The sequence below is a fragment of the Pseudorasbora parva genome, chromosome 15 (assembly GCF_024679245.1).
Source record: "Pseudorasbora parva isolate DD20220531a chromosome 15, ASM2467924v1, whole genome shotgun sequence".
Lineage (NCBI taxonomy): Eukaryota > Metazoa > Chordata > Actinopteri > Cypriniformes > Gobionidae > Pseudorasbora > Pseudorasbora parva.
In genome coordinates this window covers 24,487,894-24,508,920 of record NC_090186.1, presented here as the reverse complement: position 1 = coordinate 24,508,920, position 21,027 = coordinate 24,487,894, and the positions used below count along the sequence as shown (strand labels likewise).

The following is a 21,027-nucleotide window of genomic DNA, read 5'->3' as shown; positions in this document are numbered from 1 at the left end:
CGGGGCACACCCGACACACCCGAAATCTAGCACCAGGGGGTTTGATAGGCGCGCTGAGTACAGTTTTCCCCACGATATGCACAACTCGTTGTGCAAATCTGGGAAAAACGGCAAGCCTCTGCGTGGCAGTTGAACACGCTTCCTGAAGAAGCATCCGTCCAGCTTGCTCGGCTGGACTTCGACTTCTTCCTGTGGCCATTCGTTGTTCAGTTTGGCCACAGCGCGTGTCAACACGTCCACAAGCTCTTCTTGAGCGGGGGAGTGAAGAGGTGAATTCACCTGCACGCCACCCGCCTCCAGGCTGAACTGGTCTGATCCCTCGGAATCAGACAGCATCAGCACTGGGTTCAAGTCTGATGACTTGAACTGTTCCCAGGCTAATTTACAGGCAAAATTTGTAATTGTACATGAAAAATTAAAATTTGGGTTGAATTTGAGATTTTCAGAAAAAAGGGTACATTAAAGGATTAGTTCACTTTCAAATGAAAATTTCCTGGTAATTTACTCACCCCATCTCATCCTAGACGTTCATGTCTTTCTTCCTTCAGTCCAAGATGTTCATGTCTTTCTTTTTTCAGTCTTGTTTCCAGTCAAGTTTTTGAGGAAAACGTCCCAATTTTTCTTCACACAATGGACTACAATAGCATGTTGAAGGTCCAAATCAATGCATATTCAAAGGCTACGCCTAGCGTAACCTTTCCGACCTGATTCTGTGGTGTTTTGCAGTCTTTAGCAGAGCAGCCAAAATGAGCAATTTACGAAGTATATAAAGATTTTTTTTATTTTACAAAATGACCAATGGCTTCTCTAGATAAGACCCTATTCCTCAGCTGAGATTGTGCAGAGCCTTTGAAACTGCATTGATTTGGACCTTCAACTTTTTGGTTGCCAATGAAGTCCATTGTGTGGAGAACATCCTGAAATGTTTTCCTAAAAAAAAAATATATATATATATATATATATATATATATATATATATATATATATATATATATATATATATATATATATATATATATATATATATATATATATATTCCACTGAAGAAAGACATGAACCATCTTGGATGACATGGGGGTGAGTAAATTTTCAGGCAATTTTAATTTTTAAGTAAACTAATTATTTAAGCTCTCGTCTAGTGATCCCAATGCTCCGAAGAGTTATTAAACATCTAAAATGATCTTTATTTGTCTGTTTTCTGAAGACTGGTGCTTCTCCTCAGCACAAGTTTGGTAACGTTATAAATTGCAGCAATCCAACTTGAAATATCTGAAAATATTTATAGTGAATTCTCGATGGAATGAGTCTGAAACAAAATTAAAAGGTAATTTTCAAACTTATGCTGATATAAACAAAACGTCCAACAAACCATAGGCCTACATAATTTTGAAGTGTTTTTATTTTTTTTTAAATAGAGAATGTGAAAATTAACTCATTTTTGCTCATGACTAATTTTGTCAGCAAAGGTCAAATATGCAAAAAAAAAAAAAAAAAATTAAACGTTATTATTGATTGCTATTTACAATGTGAGCTTTAACCAGAATGAAAAAAGTTAAGCTTTAAGAACTAGTTCGACCAACTAGCAGTTAGGTAAGAGATAATCAGTCTTACTATTCTGATTAAAATTAGACCGATCTAACTTTTATGTAAATTAATTAAAAAAGCTAGTACTAGTCTTGAAGAAAAAAATATGACTAACTTTAGTCAAGCACTTTATGCAACCGGCAACAGGTGTTACCACAGGCTGTATTTTATTATCTAATGGGATGGCATTCTAAATGTGATTTAAGTCCACATACTTTTTTAGCAGAAATCTATCTGCCATTCTTTTACTAATTGAATTGGTAGTTGAATAAGACAAGCATTCATATAAACCCCTGAAAGCGTTTTCTTATTCAACTACCAACTCAATTAGTGGATTTGCAAGGACTGACCTTTAAGTGTCAGGTGTCAGTACTCATATAAGATGACAGCATATGATAGCATTCCTAAGGATCTTGCAGTGAGTTCTCATGGAAACAAACAGTCAAGAATAGGCATGTGTAGGCTTGACACAAACACAAAAGTTTCAACTGAAAAGAAAACCACCATAAACTGATGCAAATATTCTAGGCACTTTCTACGAATTGGGCACTGTTGGATACGGTACATAAACTACACTGTAAAAAAAATGGTTTGATTAATAAGTTATATCAACATACATTTTTGTACATTTACAATAAAATTATTTCTCCAGAACTAAACCAGGAGGCAGGTTTGTGTGTAATTATATATATATATATATATATATATATATATATATATATATATATATATATATATATATATATATATATATATATATATATATATATATATATATATATATATATATATATATATATATATATATATATACACTCACCTACAGGATTATTAGGAACACCTGTTCAATTTCTCATTAATGCAATTATCTAATCAACCACATGGCAGTTGCTTCAATGCATTTAGGGGTGTGGTCCTGGTCAAGACAATCTCCTGAACTCCAAACTGATTGTCAGAATGGGAAAGAAAGATGATTTAAGCAATTTTGAGCGTGGCATGGTTGCTGGTGCCAGACGAGCCGGTCTGAGTATTTCACTATCTGCTCAGTTACTGGGATTTTAATGCACAACCATTTCTAGGGTTTACAAAGAACGGTGTGAAAAGGGAAAAAATCCAGTATGCGGCAGTCCTGTGAGAGAAAATGCCTTGTTGATGCTAGAGGTCAGAGGAGAATGGGCCGACTGATTCAAGCTGATAGAAGAGCAACTTTGACTCAAATAACCTCGTTACAACCGAGGTATGCAGCAAAGCATTTGTGTAGCCACAATACGCACAATTTTGAGGATGATGGGCTACAACAGCTGAAGACCCCACCGGGTACCACTCATCTCCACTACAAATAGAAAAAAGAGGCTGCAATTTGTACGAGCTCACCAGAAATGGACAGTTAAAGACTGGAAAAATGTTGCCTGGTCTGATGAGTCTCGATCAATATATAGAGTTCTTAATGATATTTGAAGTGCTAATTAAGGTAACTCAGTTGTTTACTTGTCCTCTGCCTTTGATACAATTGACCACAGGATTCTAATCTCTAGATTAACATTGTGTGGGGGCTTGGGGGAACTGTTTTGAGATGATTTAAAGGGTTAGTTCACCCAAAAAATGAAATTTCTTTAATCAATGACTCACCCCACACTGTAACGGATTTTTGTCATTTGAACAGTATTTTACTGTAATATGTACAGTATAATACTGTTAAATGTACCAACAGTATAATACTGTTAATAGCAAAGGATTATGGGAAACTATGTGTTTACTACTGTAATTATTCTCTACTGTAAATCGATTTACAGTAGTGACAATGCCCGCGAAAAACTGACCAATGACAATGGAGTCTTTTCAAGTTTTTTTTTTTTTTTCGGTTGGTGGGGGCAACTGAGGAAAGACTCAACAAAAAGGTTAGTATTATTTCGGTCATTCATTATTTTATGTAAGACTGAGATATTTTCAAATGCATTCCCTTACTATCAACAACCTAACATGAACCAGTGCTGCAAATTGAAATAAGCAAATTCCTGTCAAAGCCCTTTTTTCTGCATATTTGTCAAGGCGGTGGTTACGGTTGTCCTTGTGATTTACGCTACTTCAACGGGGTGAATTAAGTTTTTCATTGACCAATAGTTAAAAAAAAGCTCTTTTAATGTTCCTCTACCTCTTTCATGTAAATTAGCTAAGCAGGAGCAGCAAACTATCTCAAAATACTGAAAGAAAAGTGAGGGGGTCGCACACCGACACCGGACGCAAAGCTCAGTTTTGAATCTTCTTCTGACAGAAGAGCTGCACGATAGGTGTATCTTATAGCACAGTGATCAGTAAGTTATGTACATTGACGGTTTGAGAGGAATATAATATAAATTTAATATAAAACCTTGAAATGGCAATCCGTGGTGCGGCAGGATTTTGGGCAACTTCCTGAGTGGCCGCGGATAGGCACCGAATGCCGCCGCCGGTGTGCGTTACATTGAATGTGTTCCAATTTCAGCTGCGCAGCACCGAGCTTCGCGTCCGGTGTGTGAGGTTGTAACTTAACCGTTTTTCTTTGAGTAATATTTTTCATTGATTAATGAATTACAGCATTTTGATGTGAATCTGTTGTTTTTGTTTAAAGTTTGCTGTTAAAACCGGCATTTGAAACATGGGGGTGTCTTGGAATTATTTTCTGGCGGTTACCGTCATCTGAGGAAACTGGTAAGCAGAAGATGGTGATTATATGACTCTTATATATTATATGATATTAAAACGTTAACCTTATATCATTAAGATGCGGTTTAAAAAAGCAACAGTCAAGATGGATGCGCAGTTTGTGTGCAAACACTGCAAGTTGTCTATGCAAACGCATTGCAGATTTTACACCATATCATAGGAACCTCTTGTTGGAGATTAATATTTTGTAAATAAATTATTAAATTATGTTAACTTATTTTAGGCAGCAGCCAATCCAACCAGGCTGTACATCATAAGCACTTATCCTAAAGCTTTAAGGCTGCATTTATTTGATCAGAAACAGTAATATTTTTAAAAACTATTGCCATTTAAAATAACTGTTTTCTTTTTATATATATTTTAAAATGTAATGCATTCCTGTTATCATTACTCCAGTCTTCAGTGTCACTTGATCCTTCCGAAATCTTTGTAATTAAGATGGCTTACTGCTCAAGAAAAATTTCTGATTATTATCAATGTTGAAAACAGTTATGCTGCTTTTTTATTTTCATTGAGAAAGTGATAGATTTTTTTTTTTAAGATTCCAAAGAAGTATTTAAAAAGTCTTACTAAAAAAAAAATCTGCTATGATGTTGTCTGTTACAGGAAATTCTGTTTTCATTGCAAAAAATGGATGCTGACAATGGAGGGCAGAGTCATCATAGAGCCACAAGAGCTAACAGATTTTCAATCTGCATTAGCTATCTTGTTTGGCTACTACTATGTGTTCAATGTGCAGTACCAGGAAGAGGCAATGAATACGCTGGAGTTAGTTCAGAGGTAATCATAAATTAATTCAAAAGCGTTATGATATTGACCAACAATGTAGAGAAGTGTTTCCCAAACGTGCCGCTGCATCTGGCGAGAGCAGGGGTGCCGTGTAAAAACGGCATACAACTTCTTTAAATTGCTAAAATGTGTAAAAATAAATTTTAAAAAGTGCTCTTTCGCACTTCAACGAATAAAAACAATTATGCCAAAACATCCGGTTTGTTGAGTATCCTCAAAAGAGCAGTCTTAAATGAGTGTAAAGAGTTGTGAGAAAATGGGACACGAGCTCCACATGTGCAGCAGTGGCAGCAGAATCAAAAGAACACAGTTAACAGAGAAAATGAATCTTGGCTCTTGGCTAAAGAATGCTTGTAGCTTTAATAAGGATTAATATGAAGACTGTAAAGTGTTTGATAACTTTTTACAATTTCTGTGTATTTCCACATGACACAATGATTTCGTAAGACGGATTCTTAAAATCGGTTTGTGTGAGAAACCGAACAGTATTTATGTTTTTTTTTTACCTTAAAAATTGCAAAATAATAATAACTGAAGACATCAGTTGCAGTATCAGTATTAGTGATACTGGCTTTCATTCCTAAAATGATGTCATTAAACAATAATTTAAAATTTCTTTATGTTGTTTCCACATTAATTTGGAGATTAGCTGTGAAATTATTTTCTGTTTTTCATGCTAGTAAGTCAGTCATGACAAAATGTGTGTGTATATACAGGTCCTTCTCAAAAAATTACCATATTGTGATAAAGTTCATTATTTTCCATAATGTAATGATAAAAATTAAACTTTCATATATTTTAAATTCATTGCACACCAACTGAAATATTTCAGGTCTTTTATTGTTTTAATACTGGTGATTTTGGCACACAGCTCATGAAAACCCAAAATTCCTATCTAAAAAAGTTAGCATATTTCATCCGACCAAAAAAAAAAAAAAGTGTTTTTAATACAAAAAAAGTCAACCTTCAAATAATTATGTTCAGTTATACACTCAATAGCTAGTCAGGAATCCTTTTGCAGAAATGACTGCTTCAATGCGGCGTGGCATGAAGGCAATCAGCCTGTGGCACTGCTGAGGTGTTATGGAGGCCCAGAATGCTTCGATAGCTGCCTTAAGCTCATCCAGAGTGTTGGGTCTTGCGTCTCTCAAATTTCTCTTCACAATATCCCACAGATTCTCTATGGGGTTCAGGTCAGGAGAGTTGGCAGGCCACTTGAGCACAGTAATACCATGGTCAGTAAACCATTTACCAGTGGTTTTGGCACTGTGAGCAGGTGCCAGGTCATGCTGAAAAAGGAAATCTTCATCTCCATAAAGCTTTTCAGCAGATGGAAGCATGAAGTGCTCCAGAATCTCCTGATAGCTAGCTGCTTGACCCTGCCCTTGATAAAACACAGTGGACCAACACCATCACTGACTGTGGGTACTTGACACTGGACTTCAGTCAATTTGGCATTTCCTTCTCCCCAGTCTTCCTCCAGACTCTGGCACCTTGATTTCCGAATGACATGCAAAATTTGCTTTCATCTGAAAAAAGTACTTTGGACCACTGAGCAACAGTCCAGTGCTGCTTCTCTGTAGCCCAAAAGTGGCTTGACCTGGGGAATGCGGCACCTGTAGCCCATTTCCTGCACACGCCTGTGCACGTTGGCTCTGGATGTTTCTACTCCAGACTCAGTCCACTGCTTCCGCAGGTCCCCCAAGGTCTGGAATCGGTCCTTCTCCACAATCTTCCTCAGGGTCCGGTCACCTCATCTCTTTGTGCAGCGTTTTTTGCCACACTTTTTCCTTCCCACAGACTTCCCACTGAGGTGCCTTGATATAGCACTCTGGGAACAGCCTACTCGTTCAGAAATTTCTTTCTGTGTCTTAAACTCTCGCTTGAGGGTGTCAATGATGGCCTTCTGGACAGCAGTCGGTCGGCAGTCTTACCCATGATTGCGGTTTTGAGTAATGAACCAGGCTGGGAGATTTTAAAAGCCTCAGGAATCTTTTGCAGGTGTTTAGAGTTAATTAGTTGATTCAGATGATTAGGTTAATAGCTCGTTTAGAGAACCTTTTCGTGATAAGCTAATTTTTTGAGGAATTTTGGGTTTTCATGAGCTGTATGCCAAAATCTTCAGTATTAAAACAATAAAAGACCTTGACATAGAGATCGATTTAAAGGACAACTCCGGTGAGAAATTAACCTAGGTGTAATTAACAGATGGTTACAGAGTAGATCGTTCTCTGGGATGCGTTTTCATTGAAATCGAATGTAAAGAGTTTATCTCTAAAAACAGATTAGCTTATAACACTAGTCTATGGGGCACAGGGTAGTGAAATTAAATTTCTAGTTAATACCACTAACAAGGCTCAAAACAGCCTCACACTAACATAGTAGCATAATGAGGGTCCCTACATGCAAACCGAAGCATTAAGAACTTTGTAAGTGTACAAACAGTTTAATAAGAAGATACTTTATAAACACAGTGCATTACGCATTCACGTACAGGCGTTGGAAAACAGTCTTGACTTGTCGAGCCACGAACGCTGTGCTAAGTGATGAATTGTGACTTGGAATCTCATATGGTCCGTTGTTTCCGGAAGAAAACACGGAACACAACAGAGAAAATAAATAAATAAAAATAAAAATGTCCATGTTATTACATTTTACAAACGCAATTCCTATCGACCAGCTCGCTTAGAACAGCGCTCGTGGATCGATTCATCGAGACAGTTTTCCAAGATGGCGTCTGTCCGTGAATGTGTAATTCACTATTTATAAAGTGTCTTCTTATTAAACTGTTTGTACACTTACAAAGTTCTCAATGCTTCAGTTTGAATGTAGGGACCCTCGTTATGCTACCGTGTTAGTGTGGGGCTATTTTGAGCCTTGTTAGTGGTATTAACTAGCGATTTAATTTTACCACCCTGTGTCTACCCTGTGCCCCACAGAGATAAAGATATATCCAACAGCCTGGAACACGCTTCACTTCCGGTAAGGTCAAAATACATGCTCTGGAAATGGGATATACAAGCAAGAGTGTGTATTTTGACCTTACCGGAAGTGAAGCGCGTTCCAGGCTGTTGAATATATTGTTGTATTTGAGGTAAAAAAATATATAAATGCGGCTCGATTTCTCACACAAACTAATCGTTTTGTGTCTTAATATATCAGTGTGTCATGAGCCACAGGGCTCTTTGTGCATGTTGTCTAAGCATGTTTTTTTTTTTGCTCTCATAGAACGTTACCCATTCAACATGATTATATGACTGGCACACAGCAACGGTTGGAGTTAAAAATCTTCATTTGTGTTCTACTGAAGAAACAAAGACACCTACATTTTGGATCATCAAATTCAACAAATTCAAATTTAAATTTTTGGGTGAACTATCACTTTAAATACACAAGATGAATTCAAACACATTTGTAAAATGTACTTTTTAAAGTAAATGTTAAACAGTTTTTAATGACAAATGTTCATGAGGACTCATTTTTGGGGGTAAAAAACATAGTTTACAGTGCTGTCACACCTGTTGTTAATTTCATTAATTGGTTTGTCTTTTTAAACTCTGTGTTTGGTTTGGTTGTTTTGTTCCTTTGTTTTCTGTGTATGTTGAATTCTGTGTTAAATAAAACTGACTGCTCTGATTAGATCTGTTTCATCAACTTTATTGCAACTGTAACGACAATGACTATGAGTTTAATGTCTCGGGGAATAATTAACTCAAAAGGGATTTAATATTCAATATTCATGAATTTATGAATATAATTTGCTAGTCGTTCATTACGTATTAAAATTTTCCGATAGGGAAAATTGTTTAATTAAATAAAAGTAACCCTTTACGGAATTGCTTGAAATTATCCTACTAAGTTTGTCCTGCAAATTAGTTATAGACTCTCAAATCAATTCTCAATAAGGGATTACTGCTTTACGAGCACATAAGAAACAGTAACTTTACTGATCAGGACAAAATCAATATTTCAAGTGGTCGTACAGTTTGCTTTACTAAAATAGTAGCATAAGCAGTTAGGTAACGTTAGATCGTAAGTTTCATTGACTTCGTGTATGTGGCAGAATAACAGATTCAACTCATTAAATGTCTTTTGGAGGTTTAATAAACACAGACTAAAAATAACACTACAATTCACACAGAAAGTACACACTAAATATGCATCAAGAGAGTAGAAATATAGATAGTAAACGAAAGAATATGGTACATAAACGAAGATAATGAATAGACTGAACTTAGAGAGATAAAGAGAGAGAGAGAGAGAGAGAGAGAGAGAGAGAGAGAGAGAGATTTTTTTTAAAAAACATCTTTATTCCACACAATCAATTATACAAAATCATTAACATTTAATATTTAAACTATGCACCTCAATGCAAGAATAGAGAAAAAGATAAATTCCCCTCCATGACAGCACAGAAAATACTCTTATAACACCACTGCATTTCAAAAGATGTCATATCATTCATTAAATTATAATACTTAAAATCAACAACAATTCTTGACTTCACATAAGCTTTAAAAAGACATATAATATCTTGGCCAGACCTATTTTCTATTCTATTTTTCCTACTCACATAAATTGCAAGTTTTGCTTGACCAACTACAAAGTTGATCAGCTGCCATTTTAAAAGAGAGAGAGAGAGAGAGAGAGAGAGAGAGAGAGAGAGAGAGAGAGAGAGAGAGAGAGAGGAAGAAAGAGAGTGGGGGGGGGGGCAGCTTCCTTCAGTTCATCAAATACAACCTTCACGGAGTTAACTTGTCCCAACGGGAAAATAACACACCCTCTAAACAGCAGTTTGAATTTGGAAATAAGAATACTTGCTTTAGTTTTGGCTTCTCGCGTGTGTGCGTGTGTTCCGAGTTCAAATGTCCTGCGTGTCCGGCGGTTCTTTCCGAGGTCGGGGGGAGTGGCTGGTTGCTCTAGAGATGCTCCGTGTTCTCCTTCTGAAGAATGCCCTTGGGGGCTAGTAAGTTGATGAAGCAGTAGGGAAGCGAGGAGAAGAGGATTGTGGAAGAGCGGATTGTAGAAGAGAAGATTGCGGAAGAGTGTTGGGGCCTGCTTGGAGGGCCTGCATTGGTGGCCTGGCTCAAGGGCCAGCCACGGTGGCGTGTTGGTTCAGCCAGAGAGAGAGCGAGAGGGAGGGCATCCGAGCACCTCCTTTTAAAGTCTGGGAGTAGTCCCACCCTCCGGGGTTAGACTTAACCAATGAGATTGTTGGGATTTCCAGGCGGGAAATTCCTCCGGAGATTTTATGGCTCTTTGTTTCAAGCTCGAATCGATGGGTCTCTGCCCATTCATACTCTAATTAATGCAACAAACACACACTGCATTCTCTGAATAAGTGATATACATGGAAGTGTAAGTCGTGAAGTGAGCATTAATTTGATAGGAGACATGACATATATGAGGTTACATGAACTAGTAAATTGTTAAGACAAAGACAAAAAGATGCAAAATACCATACAGAAGAAACATTTTACAAGACAGTTATGTGTTTAGATATAATGTCCTGGGGTGCATGTTCATTTATAGATGGTTTGTCTATAATTTGAGGCAAAAGCGTGTGTTTTACAAGCTTTAACTCTCTGTGTATGGAACTTTTCATGTGGCCAAATTCTTTTGGGCCATAAAACGCCTTATCAGATGGTTTCCAGGGTAACAGAGAATCTTTCTCTGTTGTGTTGGGGGAAGGTCTGTTACTAAGCACAAAGCATTCAAAACATATTTGTTAAATGTAACTGGCGATTGTGTGTTTGATTCGCCTGAGTCGCTACACAACCTTACCTATGACATATAGTTTAAATTATATAAATTTTGTTTAAAGTAAATTAAGCTAAACTCAAATCGTAAAAAAAAAAATATAATTCTGTTATAGGAAATCAATGCTAATACTGTAAATAAAAATATGGTACTTGTACTGTAAATGAAATACAGTACTCATACTGTAAATAATACTATACAGTATTATTACTGTAAATGAAAATACGGAACTTGTACTGTAAATGAAAATACAGTACTCATACTGTAAATGTCATTACAGTATACATTATTATTACTGTAAATTAAATTAGTAACGATACTGTAAACACTTTTACAGTAACTTACTGGTAACTAACTTCCAGCTGCCAGTAAGCTACTGTAAAATTTACAGAAACCCTTTTACAGTGCAATGTCGTTCCACACCCGTAAGACCTCCGTTCATCCTCGGAACACAGTTTAAGATATTTTAGATTTAGTCAGAGGTCTTCCTGTCCTTTGAATGTAAGTGTATGCCCACTTGCTGTCCACGTCCAGAAGGTAATGAAACCATCATCAAAGTAGTCCATATGGGACATCAGTTGGTTAGTTAGACTCTTTTGAAGCATCGACAATACATTTTGGTCCAAAAATAACAAAAAAAACCCCGACTTTATTCACCATTGTCTTCTCTTCCGTGTTCCTCAAATAAAGATTCAAACGGTCATGAATCATAATTCAGACCACGTGTCAAACTGGCAAACTGAAATCACGTGACATTGGCGATACAAATCATGAATCAATCTGCTGATTCACGACAGAAAGCCCTCAGACTAAATCTAAAATATCTTAAACTGTGTTCCGAGGATGAACAGAGGTCTTGCGGGTGTGGAACGACATTGGGGTGAGTCATTAATGAAAGAAATTTCATTTTTGGGTGAACTAACCCTTTAAGTCTTTTTTTTAACCATCAGATAATTCTCCTACAGAAAACCTCAAGAGACGATTTAGCAACTAACGCTAGAGACAAGAGTCCTTGTTAGCACATCTGACTTCCATGCTGGAGACCATGGTTCAAATCCTGCTCAGAGTGGGTAGAGTTGCATTCGCTCACAATATTTTTGTAAATGTAAAGTTTCTCGAGGGAATGCAAAACACTTGTGAGAAAGCAACCTTTTTTCCCCTTTTATTTTTATATATTCATATTATTTTTCCTCAGCTCTCAGTTTCAGTCAATCTAATGTCAATCTTGAGTACCTATAGAGTAGTATTGCATCCTTCATATCTCCGAAAAGTCTTTAGTTTTATTATATTTATAAAAGAAATATAGGCTGTACCGAGTCTTTCCGGAAAAAAACGAGCGCCTGGAGGCGTATCGAGTGGGCGGAGCTAAAGAATGACGATCGTGAACAAAGCGGTGACGTCCTCAAGCGTGGAGAAACCCATGGCTATCTCAACTAATACAGATAATGATTCAGAATCAAATCTGAGGCAGAAATAAATAGAACAGGAGAAACAGCAACATCAGGACGTCCGTCTCTGTGGTATGTACTGTATTTAGTGACATGTCAACATTTGTGTGTCTTTACTCGTAGTTTATGAGGACATGATTCGGTTTATGGACTATTGTATGCGACTGGACCTTGGCAGTAGCAAGCAAAACGGTTTTGCACATCAGACTAGTGTAACGTTATACAGAGAACAGCAATGGAGTAACCGTTAGCGCATTTGAATGATGAAGCACGCAACGTGTCGTTTACTGATATTTACTCATACAACGGTAGCCAATAGCAGAGACATTTGAAGCAGTTTTACTCACCAGCTGCTTCCAAAGCAGGACCGAACCTTTATCGCTTGGACCGCTCCGTCAAAAACACTTTCGTTTTGTTTGTTTAATAAAAGTTAAATGTTCGCCGGTTCCCGCCTCCTTCCTTCCTATCTACAAACTGTATTACATTGGTGCCGAAACCCGGGAGGAAGGAGGGACGTGCTGTCAGAGAGCCCTCGCTACTGAGGGGGATCGCGGTGCTGAAGAGTTCGGGCAGCGTGGATGAGGAAAGACAGCAAGTGGCTGCCCGAGGCGGTGGTGCTGGAGCGAGACGAGACCGGTGTGCCATGCAGCTGGCACTCATCAACACTCATCACCGGCCCGCTCTCGCGGTCCCTCGCCCCGCTGCTTGTCACACCACAGTATGATTTGGTGAAGTCCTGTGACAGCAGTGGCGTGGAAATCCACTTTGAGACGCGACTGAAGCGATGTTGTGAAGCTTCCCGTCATTTCAAATGCGTTCAACCGGTTCAAATGCAGACTTGCCTTCCCGGAATGCTGTGCTGAAGCGTTGAAGTCGCTCAACGTCAACCATAGGAATAAAGTGGAGCGCGGCGCGGACTATAAACGACATAAGTGTTCACAGACGACTGGATCTGCCCCTGAGAGAGTGTTTACGGGTGTGCATTTCCTTTCTCGCTTTAGTCGCACGCGCGCACCCTACCGGGAGAAGAGCCCGTACGGCCCTTACAAGGACCTTCCGTTCTATTAACGTCAAGTCGAGCCATACTCGAAAAAAAGTCTCAGAAACTTGTGAAAAACCGGAAGGAGTATTTTTGACACAGAAATACTCTATCAAACGTCCAACATTAGTTTTTGAAACTTTGAACCCCCCCCCCCCCCCCCAATCTGTGTTTCAAAAAGCAATTTTTAAAACACAATTAACTGTTCTAGATTAAGGCCTACTCCTGGCTTAATTTAAAATCTACCGGATACCACCCCTTTTAGGCAGGAAGTTAACACATTAAATTATTAAAATGGTCAATATTTGCAGAGTAATGTTTTATTTTGTAAACTGGGACCAAAATTTGTTTTACTAATGATTTGAATCTAATCTACAGGGCAAACTTATAATAGTGGCCGCATCATTATTTTAGTTTTACATAGAGATATTAAGTATATTATTAAAATAAGTTGACTTCATAAAAAGTTGACCCTAACTTCATTATATGTCAACTGTATATTCATGTTCCAGGAATATTCTGAAAAAAGGTGTGATTTTTTTTAACCTACTTTAGATCCACATTTCAGTTTCACAGATGGGATACATGCTAACTGAAGTACAGCAAAATTATACATGTAACAGTTGATGGAATATTGCTTTAGGATTGACTAATTATTTTAAACATGTATTATTTTTCTTGTACATTTTTTTGTGCCTTGCCACATTTTTGATTGTCAGTTTATATATATATATATATATATATATATATATATATATATATATATATATATATATATATATATATATATATATATATATATATATATATATATATATATATATACACAGTCTTGTTCAAAATAATAGCAGTACAATGTGACTAACCAGAATAATCAAGGTTTTTCGTATATTTTTTTATTGCTACGTGGCAAACAAGTTACCAGTAGGTTCAGTAGATTCTCAGAAAACAAATGAGACCCAGCATTCATGATATGCACACTCTTAAGGCTGTGCAATTGGGCAATTAGTTGAATTAGTTGAAAGGGGTGTGTTCAAAAAAATAGCAGTGTGGCATTCAATCACTGAGGTCATCAATTTTGTGAAGGAACAGGTGTGAATCAGGTGGCCCCTATTTAAGGATGAAGCCAACACTTGTTGAACATGCATTTGAAAGCTGAGGAAAATGGGTCGTTCAAGACATTGTTCAGAAGAACAGCGTACTTTGATTAAAAAGTTGATTAGAGAGGGGAAAACCTATAAAGAGGTGCAAAAAATGATAGGCTGTTCAGCTAAAATGATCTCCAATGCCTTAAAATGGAGAGCAAAACCAGAGAGACATGGAAGAAAACGGAAGACAACCATCAAAATGGATAGAAGAATAACCAGAATGGCAAAGGCTCAGCCAATGATCACCTCCAGGATGATCAAAGACAGTCTGGAGTTACCTGTAAGTACTGTGACAGTTAGAAGACGTCTGTGTGAAGCTAATCTATTTTCAAGAATCCCCCGCAAAGTCCCTCTGTTAAAAAAAAGGCATGTGCAGAAGAGGTTACAATTTGCCAAAGAACACATCAACTGGCCTAAAGAGAAATGGAGGAACATTTTGTGGACTGATGAGAGTAAAATTGTTCTTTTTGGGTCCAAGGGCCACAGGCAGTTTGTGAGACGACCCCCAAACTCTGAATTCAAGCCACAGTACACAGTGAAGACAGTGAAGCATGGAGGTGCAAGCATCATGATATGGGCATGTTTCTCCTACTATGGTGTTGGGCCTATTTATCGCATACCAGGGATCATGGATCAGTTTGCATATGTTAAAATACTTGAAGAGGTCATGTTGCCCTATGCTGAAGAGGACATGCCCTTGAAACGGTTGTTTCAACAAGACAATGACCCAAAACACACTAGTAAACGGGCAAAGTCTTGGTTCCAAACCAACAAAATTAATGTTATGGAGTGGCCAGCCTAATCTCCAGACCTTAATCCAATTGAGAACTTGTGGGGTGATATCAAAAATGCTGTTTCTGAAGCAAAACCAAGAAATGTGAATGAATTGTGGAATGTTGTTAAAGAATCATGGAGTGGAATAACAGCTGAGAGGTGCCACAAGTTGGTTGACTCCATGCCACACAGATGTCAAGCAGTTTTAAAAACCTGTGGTCATACAACTAAATATTAGTTTAGTGATTCACAGGATTGCTAAATCCCAGAAAAAGAAAAAAAAATGTTTGTACAAAATAGTTTTGAGTTTGTACAGTCAAAGGTAGACACTGCTATTTTTTTGAACACACCCCTTTCAACTAATTGCCCAATTGCACAGCCTTAAGAGCGTGCATATCATGAATGCTGGGTCTTGTTTGTTTTCTGACAATCTACTGAACCTACTGGTAACTTGTTTGCCACGTAGCAATAAAAAATATACTAAAAACCTTGATTATTCTGGTTAGTCACATTGTACTGCTATTATTTTGAACAAGACTGTATATATATATATATATATATATATATATATATATATATATATATATATATATATATATATATATATATATATATTACTGAAAATCAAAAATGTGAATCAAGATGAAGAATCAATTAATGTAAAATTTTCAGTGGAAAAAGCATTTCCAACAAATGCTCTGAAAGTGCAAATGACAATCAACTGGACTGACACTCTCACACCGGCAAGTCATCAAGTCATCACAATATTGGCAGACACTGCATTAAAGGATGCTGAAATCAATTAATTATTGTACTCAAAGATATGCAAGTACATTACATTATAGTAATTAATTAAGCTAAATGTCTATTTTTGAACTCCAAATAACCAAGAAATAAAAGGATTTTTTTTTTCCTCCATGTGTAGGTGCCAAGAGGGAAAACCTGCAGACCAAAATTCCAAGCCAGTAAAGCGGAGAAGCTCTCACTGTCTGGCTGTACCAGCGTTAAGAAGCATCGCCCAACGTACTGCGGCATCTGCACAGACAAGCGCTGCTGCGTTCCCAATAAGTCCAAAATGGTGAACATAGAGTTCCACTGTAAAGGAGGATCTAACGTTCGCTGGAAGATGCAGTGGATCACTTCTTGTGTGTGTCAGAGGAAGTGTAACGATGACAACGACATGTTCTCAGAGCTGCACTTAATATAAAACAGAGACAAAAAGGAAGTACACAATGCTTATTAGTTTTACTTAAAGCTATAGCGTATGTACAGTTATGGCCAGAAATAATCTATGCAAGTATGTAAACAAAGTATTGTCAACACTCCTGTTGTACATGTGTTCATGCACTTTTGTGGTGGTAATAAACCTCAATACCTCAGTTTTTTACCCCTTTTGGTAACAATTTATAATAACGTTCAGTTGTAAGTCATTTATAAGTGATTAGTTAATGATGAACTAATCATTTACAAAACATTCATAAATGATTATCAAGTGATATGCTAACATTTTATGAATGTTTTGTAAATTCCGTTACAAGTCACTTACAATGATTAGTAAATTATTAACTAATGATTTATGAAACATGACTACACATTCATTAATGATTAAAGAGTGATTTGTTAATTAGTTTACATATATTTAGTAGATTTAGTTATAAGTAATTTACAATTGATTAGTTAGCATTGTGATGTTTTGTAAATTATTAGTTCATCATAAAGTTAATGATGAACTAATAATTTACAAAACATCACAATGTATTTGTTAAATGTAACTTTTTTGTCTGTTTTGTAAATTCAGTTATAAATTATTTACAAGTTATTAGATAATGATAAACTAATAATTTAAAAATCATGATTATACATTCATAAATTATTAATATGCTAACGATTTACAAATCTGTCATAAGTTACTTTACTTTACTTTATTTATAAAAGGACAATGTACAATTTTTAACATAAATGTTTCCATTTCATGTATTGTACCGGATTTAGCTCAAAGCTAATTTTCACCCGCAGTCCTTTGGCAGGTCAACAATAAAATAACATACCCAATACATATATACACAAATACACAATACAAAAAAAATAAAAATAAATTAATAAAACATTGTCAATACAAACAATTAAAGGGGGGGGGGGGTGAAACACTCAGTTTCAGTCAATCTCATGTCAATCTTGAGTACTTATAGAGTAGTATTGCATCCTTCATATCTCCGAAAAGTCTTTCGTTTTATTATATTTGTAAAAGAAATATGGGCTGTACCGAGTCTTTCCGGAAAAAACCGAGCGCCTGGAGGCGTATCGTGTGGGCGGAGCTAAAGAATGACATATGCGCAAAGCGGTGACGTCCTCAAGCGTGGAGAAACCCATCGCTATCTCAGCTAATAGATATGATCCAGAATCTAATTCGGAGGCTGAAATAGAAACAGCAACAGCAGGACGTCCGTCTCTGTGGTATGTACTGTATTTAGAGGCCTGTCAACATGACATGATTCGGTTTATGGACTATTGTATGCGACCAAACCTTAGTAGCAAGCAAAACGGTTTTGCACGTCAGAGAAGTGTAACGTTATAAGTTACATAGAACAGCAATGAAGTCCGTTAGTGCATTTGAATGACGAAGCACGCGATCGTGTCGTTTACTGATGTTTACATACGCGACGATAAGCACAGCACAGACATTTGAAGCAGTTTTACTTACCGGCTGCTTCCAAAGCAGGACCGAACCTTTATCGCTGGGACAGCTCCGTCAAAAACACACTTCTTGGAGTGTGGAGATCCACTTTGCGATGCGACTGAAGCATTTCTGCGTTCAAATCGGTTCAAATGCAGCGCTGCCTTCCCGGAATGCTGTGCTGAACCGTTGAAGTCGCTTAATGTGAAAGTGGAGGAATGAAGTGGAGCGCGGCGCGGACTATAACCGACATAAGTGTTCACGGACGACTGGATCTGCAGCTGAGAGCAGTTTACTGTTTACAGCGTGCATTTCCTCTCTCGCGCTAGTGACGCACGCGCGCGCACCCTACCGGGAGAAGAGCCCGTACGGCCCATACAAGGACCTACCGATCTATTAACGTCAAGTAGACCCATACTCGAAAAAAACTCTCCGAAACTTGTGAGAAACCGGAAGGAGTATTTTTGACACAGAAATGCTCTATCAAACGTCCAACATTAGTTTTTGAAACTTTGACTTTGTTTAAGATGGGAATCCAAGTCTTTAACAGTGTAAAAAGCTCAGTATGCATGAAACAGCATTCCCCCCCCCCCCCCCCCCCTTAAACAACAACCATGTCAGTGTGTACAAAGCTGATTACATTCTAAAAAAGATTTCAACTGCATTTTAAAGATTCCAATCGATTTACACCCTTTTATACCTTCTGGTAAAGCATTCCAGTTAGTCGTAGCTTTCACAGCAAAAGAAGATTGTCCAAAAGCAGAACGACGAAAAGGAACAGCACAATTTCTTATAGATGATCTAGTAGATCTCTCAGTACCAAAGGAGCCAAACCATTTACAATTTTATAAACCATACACAAATTTTTAAAAAGCACATAATTAGTCATTTAGGCCTAAGTTAGGCCTATCTTTAAAAAAATAGCATTTCATAAAATAATCAAACATCCGTAGTAAATGGTTAAGTTAGTTACTAGTTAATATATTATTAATCCCTGAAATGTCAATACAGCCTAACATTATCTCATAGTCTCAAACTATATATAGTTTCAGTCTAAACATATATAAATCAGTGTTTTACTCTGTTGTTTGGAATACAGCGATTTAAGAAGAAAAACTTTTGTACACTTTAATGAAGCAATGTTAAACATGTTAATACACGTCTTGCTTTAACTCTGACTCATGTATATCAAATTATCAGTCACAGGTACCTTCCTGGGTGTGGATAACCTGTAGAGATGGCACTAAAGTGAACTTGTGGGATAACATTGCAGGGTTGCCAACTCTCACGCATTTGGCGTGACACACGCTTTCGGGAACTTAATCTCATGCCACAAGTTTTATGTATTATGTATATTTATTGTATTCCTTACTAATTGGTCACACTAATACTCATTGATGGTCAAATGTGACCATACACCTTACTATTTTTCAATTATAAGTGTTCTATATTTTAGTTCAATAATATTTATTGACTATTTTGAAGAGTTTTGGTACTAAATACTATTTGTGCAATAATTATTGACAATTAATGACCACTTAAAATATATTTCTTCTAATGTTTGTATTATTTATTTTACAAATTGTGTAGTAATTAAGGTTAAAATAGATAATTCCAATTCAAAGAGGTAAATTAGAGTCATTTTGTGGCTAAAAAATAATAATGTTAATTTGTAATGCCATTACCCAGTAGGTGCCTTATTATTGGCTCCTTAATAAAAATACATTTATCTAATCTAGTTGCTCAAAAACAGTCTTGCATTTTAATAAATATTTAGATATGATTAAACACTAGATTTCTTTAAATGTGAAATTTTTAAAATGTTAATAACTTAGTATCCTAATATTTTAAATGAATAATGATACATATAAGCACACACAAGTGAATATTAATGAATTCAAGCACATAATTTGACCCAAGAAACGTTTAAAATAGTGCTAAAATAGTGCTAAGACAAACTAATTTGTCCTTATTAAGTACAGTAAGCTATATACTACATTTGAATTGATACTAAATTAATATCGAAATAGAAAAACAAAAAAAAAATCTCACTCCAACCTGAACTTAAAAGTTGGCAACCCTGTAACATACTGAACTTTCAAGACAGATCTACCTCTCAGCTCAGAGGTTAAGCACTGATATGCTTCTGAAAAAGCCAAAAGTCGCCATAATTGCAACCTCTTAAAAACACTCGCTCGTACGCACACACAATCCTGGGGTGACACTGAAAACAGAAAGCTATCCTTTAGCATTCCTATACATGTTTAACTGCATAAATATTCATGATTCATATTTTTTTTTATAGCTTTAGAAGGTTTAGATAGAGGAAAAGATACAAGTAATTTAAAATAGACCATTAATGTGATGCAGTATATGAGGAAAGCTAATGATAATATATTCTGGGACAAACTAAAGTCAAGAGTCAGATGAACCCACACAGAACATACTCCTGCCGCAATGCTGTGCCTTTGCATAAGCGGAACTCTCTTGAACTTTGGAACAATTTGGAACTCTCTTAAACAATTCAAAAAATAACAAATATTATTTTTAGCAGTTTTGAACCAAGACAGTGCTATTAATAGACCAAATTCAAAATACAACTTATTGATGATGCATACTACACATGGCAGGCAGATCAACCCAAACCCGATAGAGCACAATATGAACACAACAAGCTTAATTGCATGTTAAGCATTTTTACATAGAAAACTATGATAGAGAAAATGTTTAATATGGCTTAATGCATGAAGACAGTGTGTTCATATTCTGGGCTCATGTATGTCCCTGTATTTAGCATGCATTGTCAATAAAGTGTATAATGAATTTGATCTATTGACAGAAATGCATTATAACACACTTAACTATGTTTTCAGTGCTGTATAAAGACCTTACATAATGAACACATTATGTTTTTATTACCTTAAAATGAGCCATTGGGTCCTTGGGTCCCCTTACAGTGAAGTTTTGCGCTTTACACTATTTTGCGCTGTCATGTTTCTACAGTAGCCCTAAATGGACAAACTGCTCTACAGAGCACTACTCTCTCTAGGTGTAAATGACATTCTTCTTTCAGATGAAAACAATCCGAGTTATATTAAAACATGTCC

At 36.7% G+C, this 21,027-nt stretch overlaps 1 protein-coding gene across 1 annotated transcript in view; it reads left to right on the top strand.

Moving 5' to 3' along the window:
• The window catches only part of ccn6 (cellular communication network factor 6), a 36,256-nt gene extending 19,584 nt beyond the window's left edge, over nucleotides 1-16,672 (top strand). The window contains exon 5 of the mRNA XM_067418573.1: nucleotides 16,172-16,672. Within this exon, the coding sequence (XP_067274674.1) occupies nucleotides 16,172-16,453 (282 nt within the window). The 3' untranslated portion in view covers nucleotides 16,454-16,672. The remainder of the gene's footprint in view (nucleotides 1-16,171) is intronic.
• Nucleotides 16,673-21,027: the final 4,355 nt, after the last annotated feature.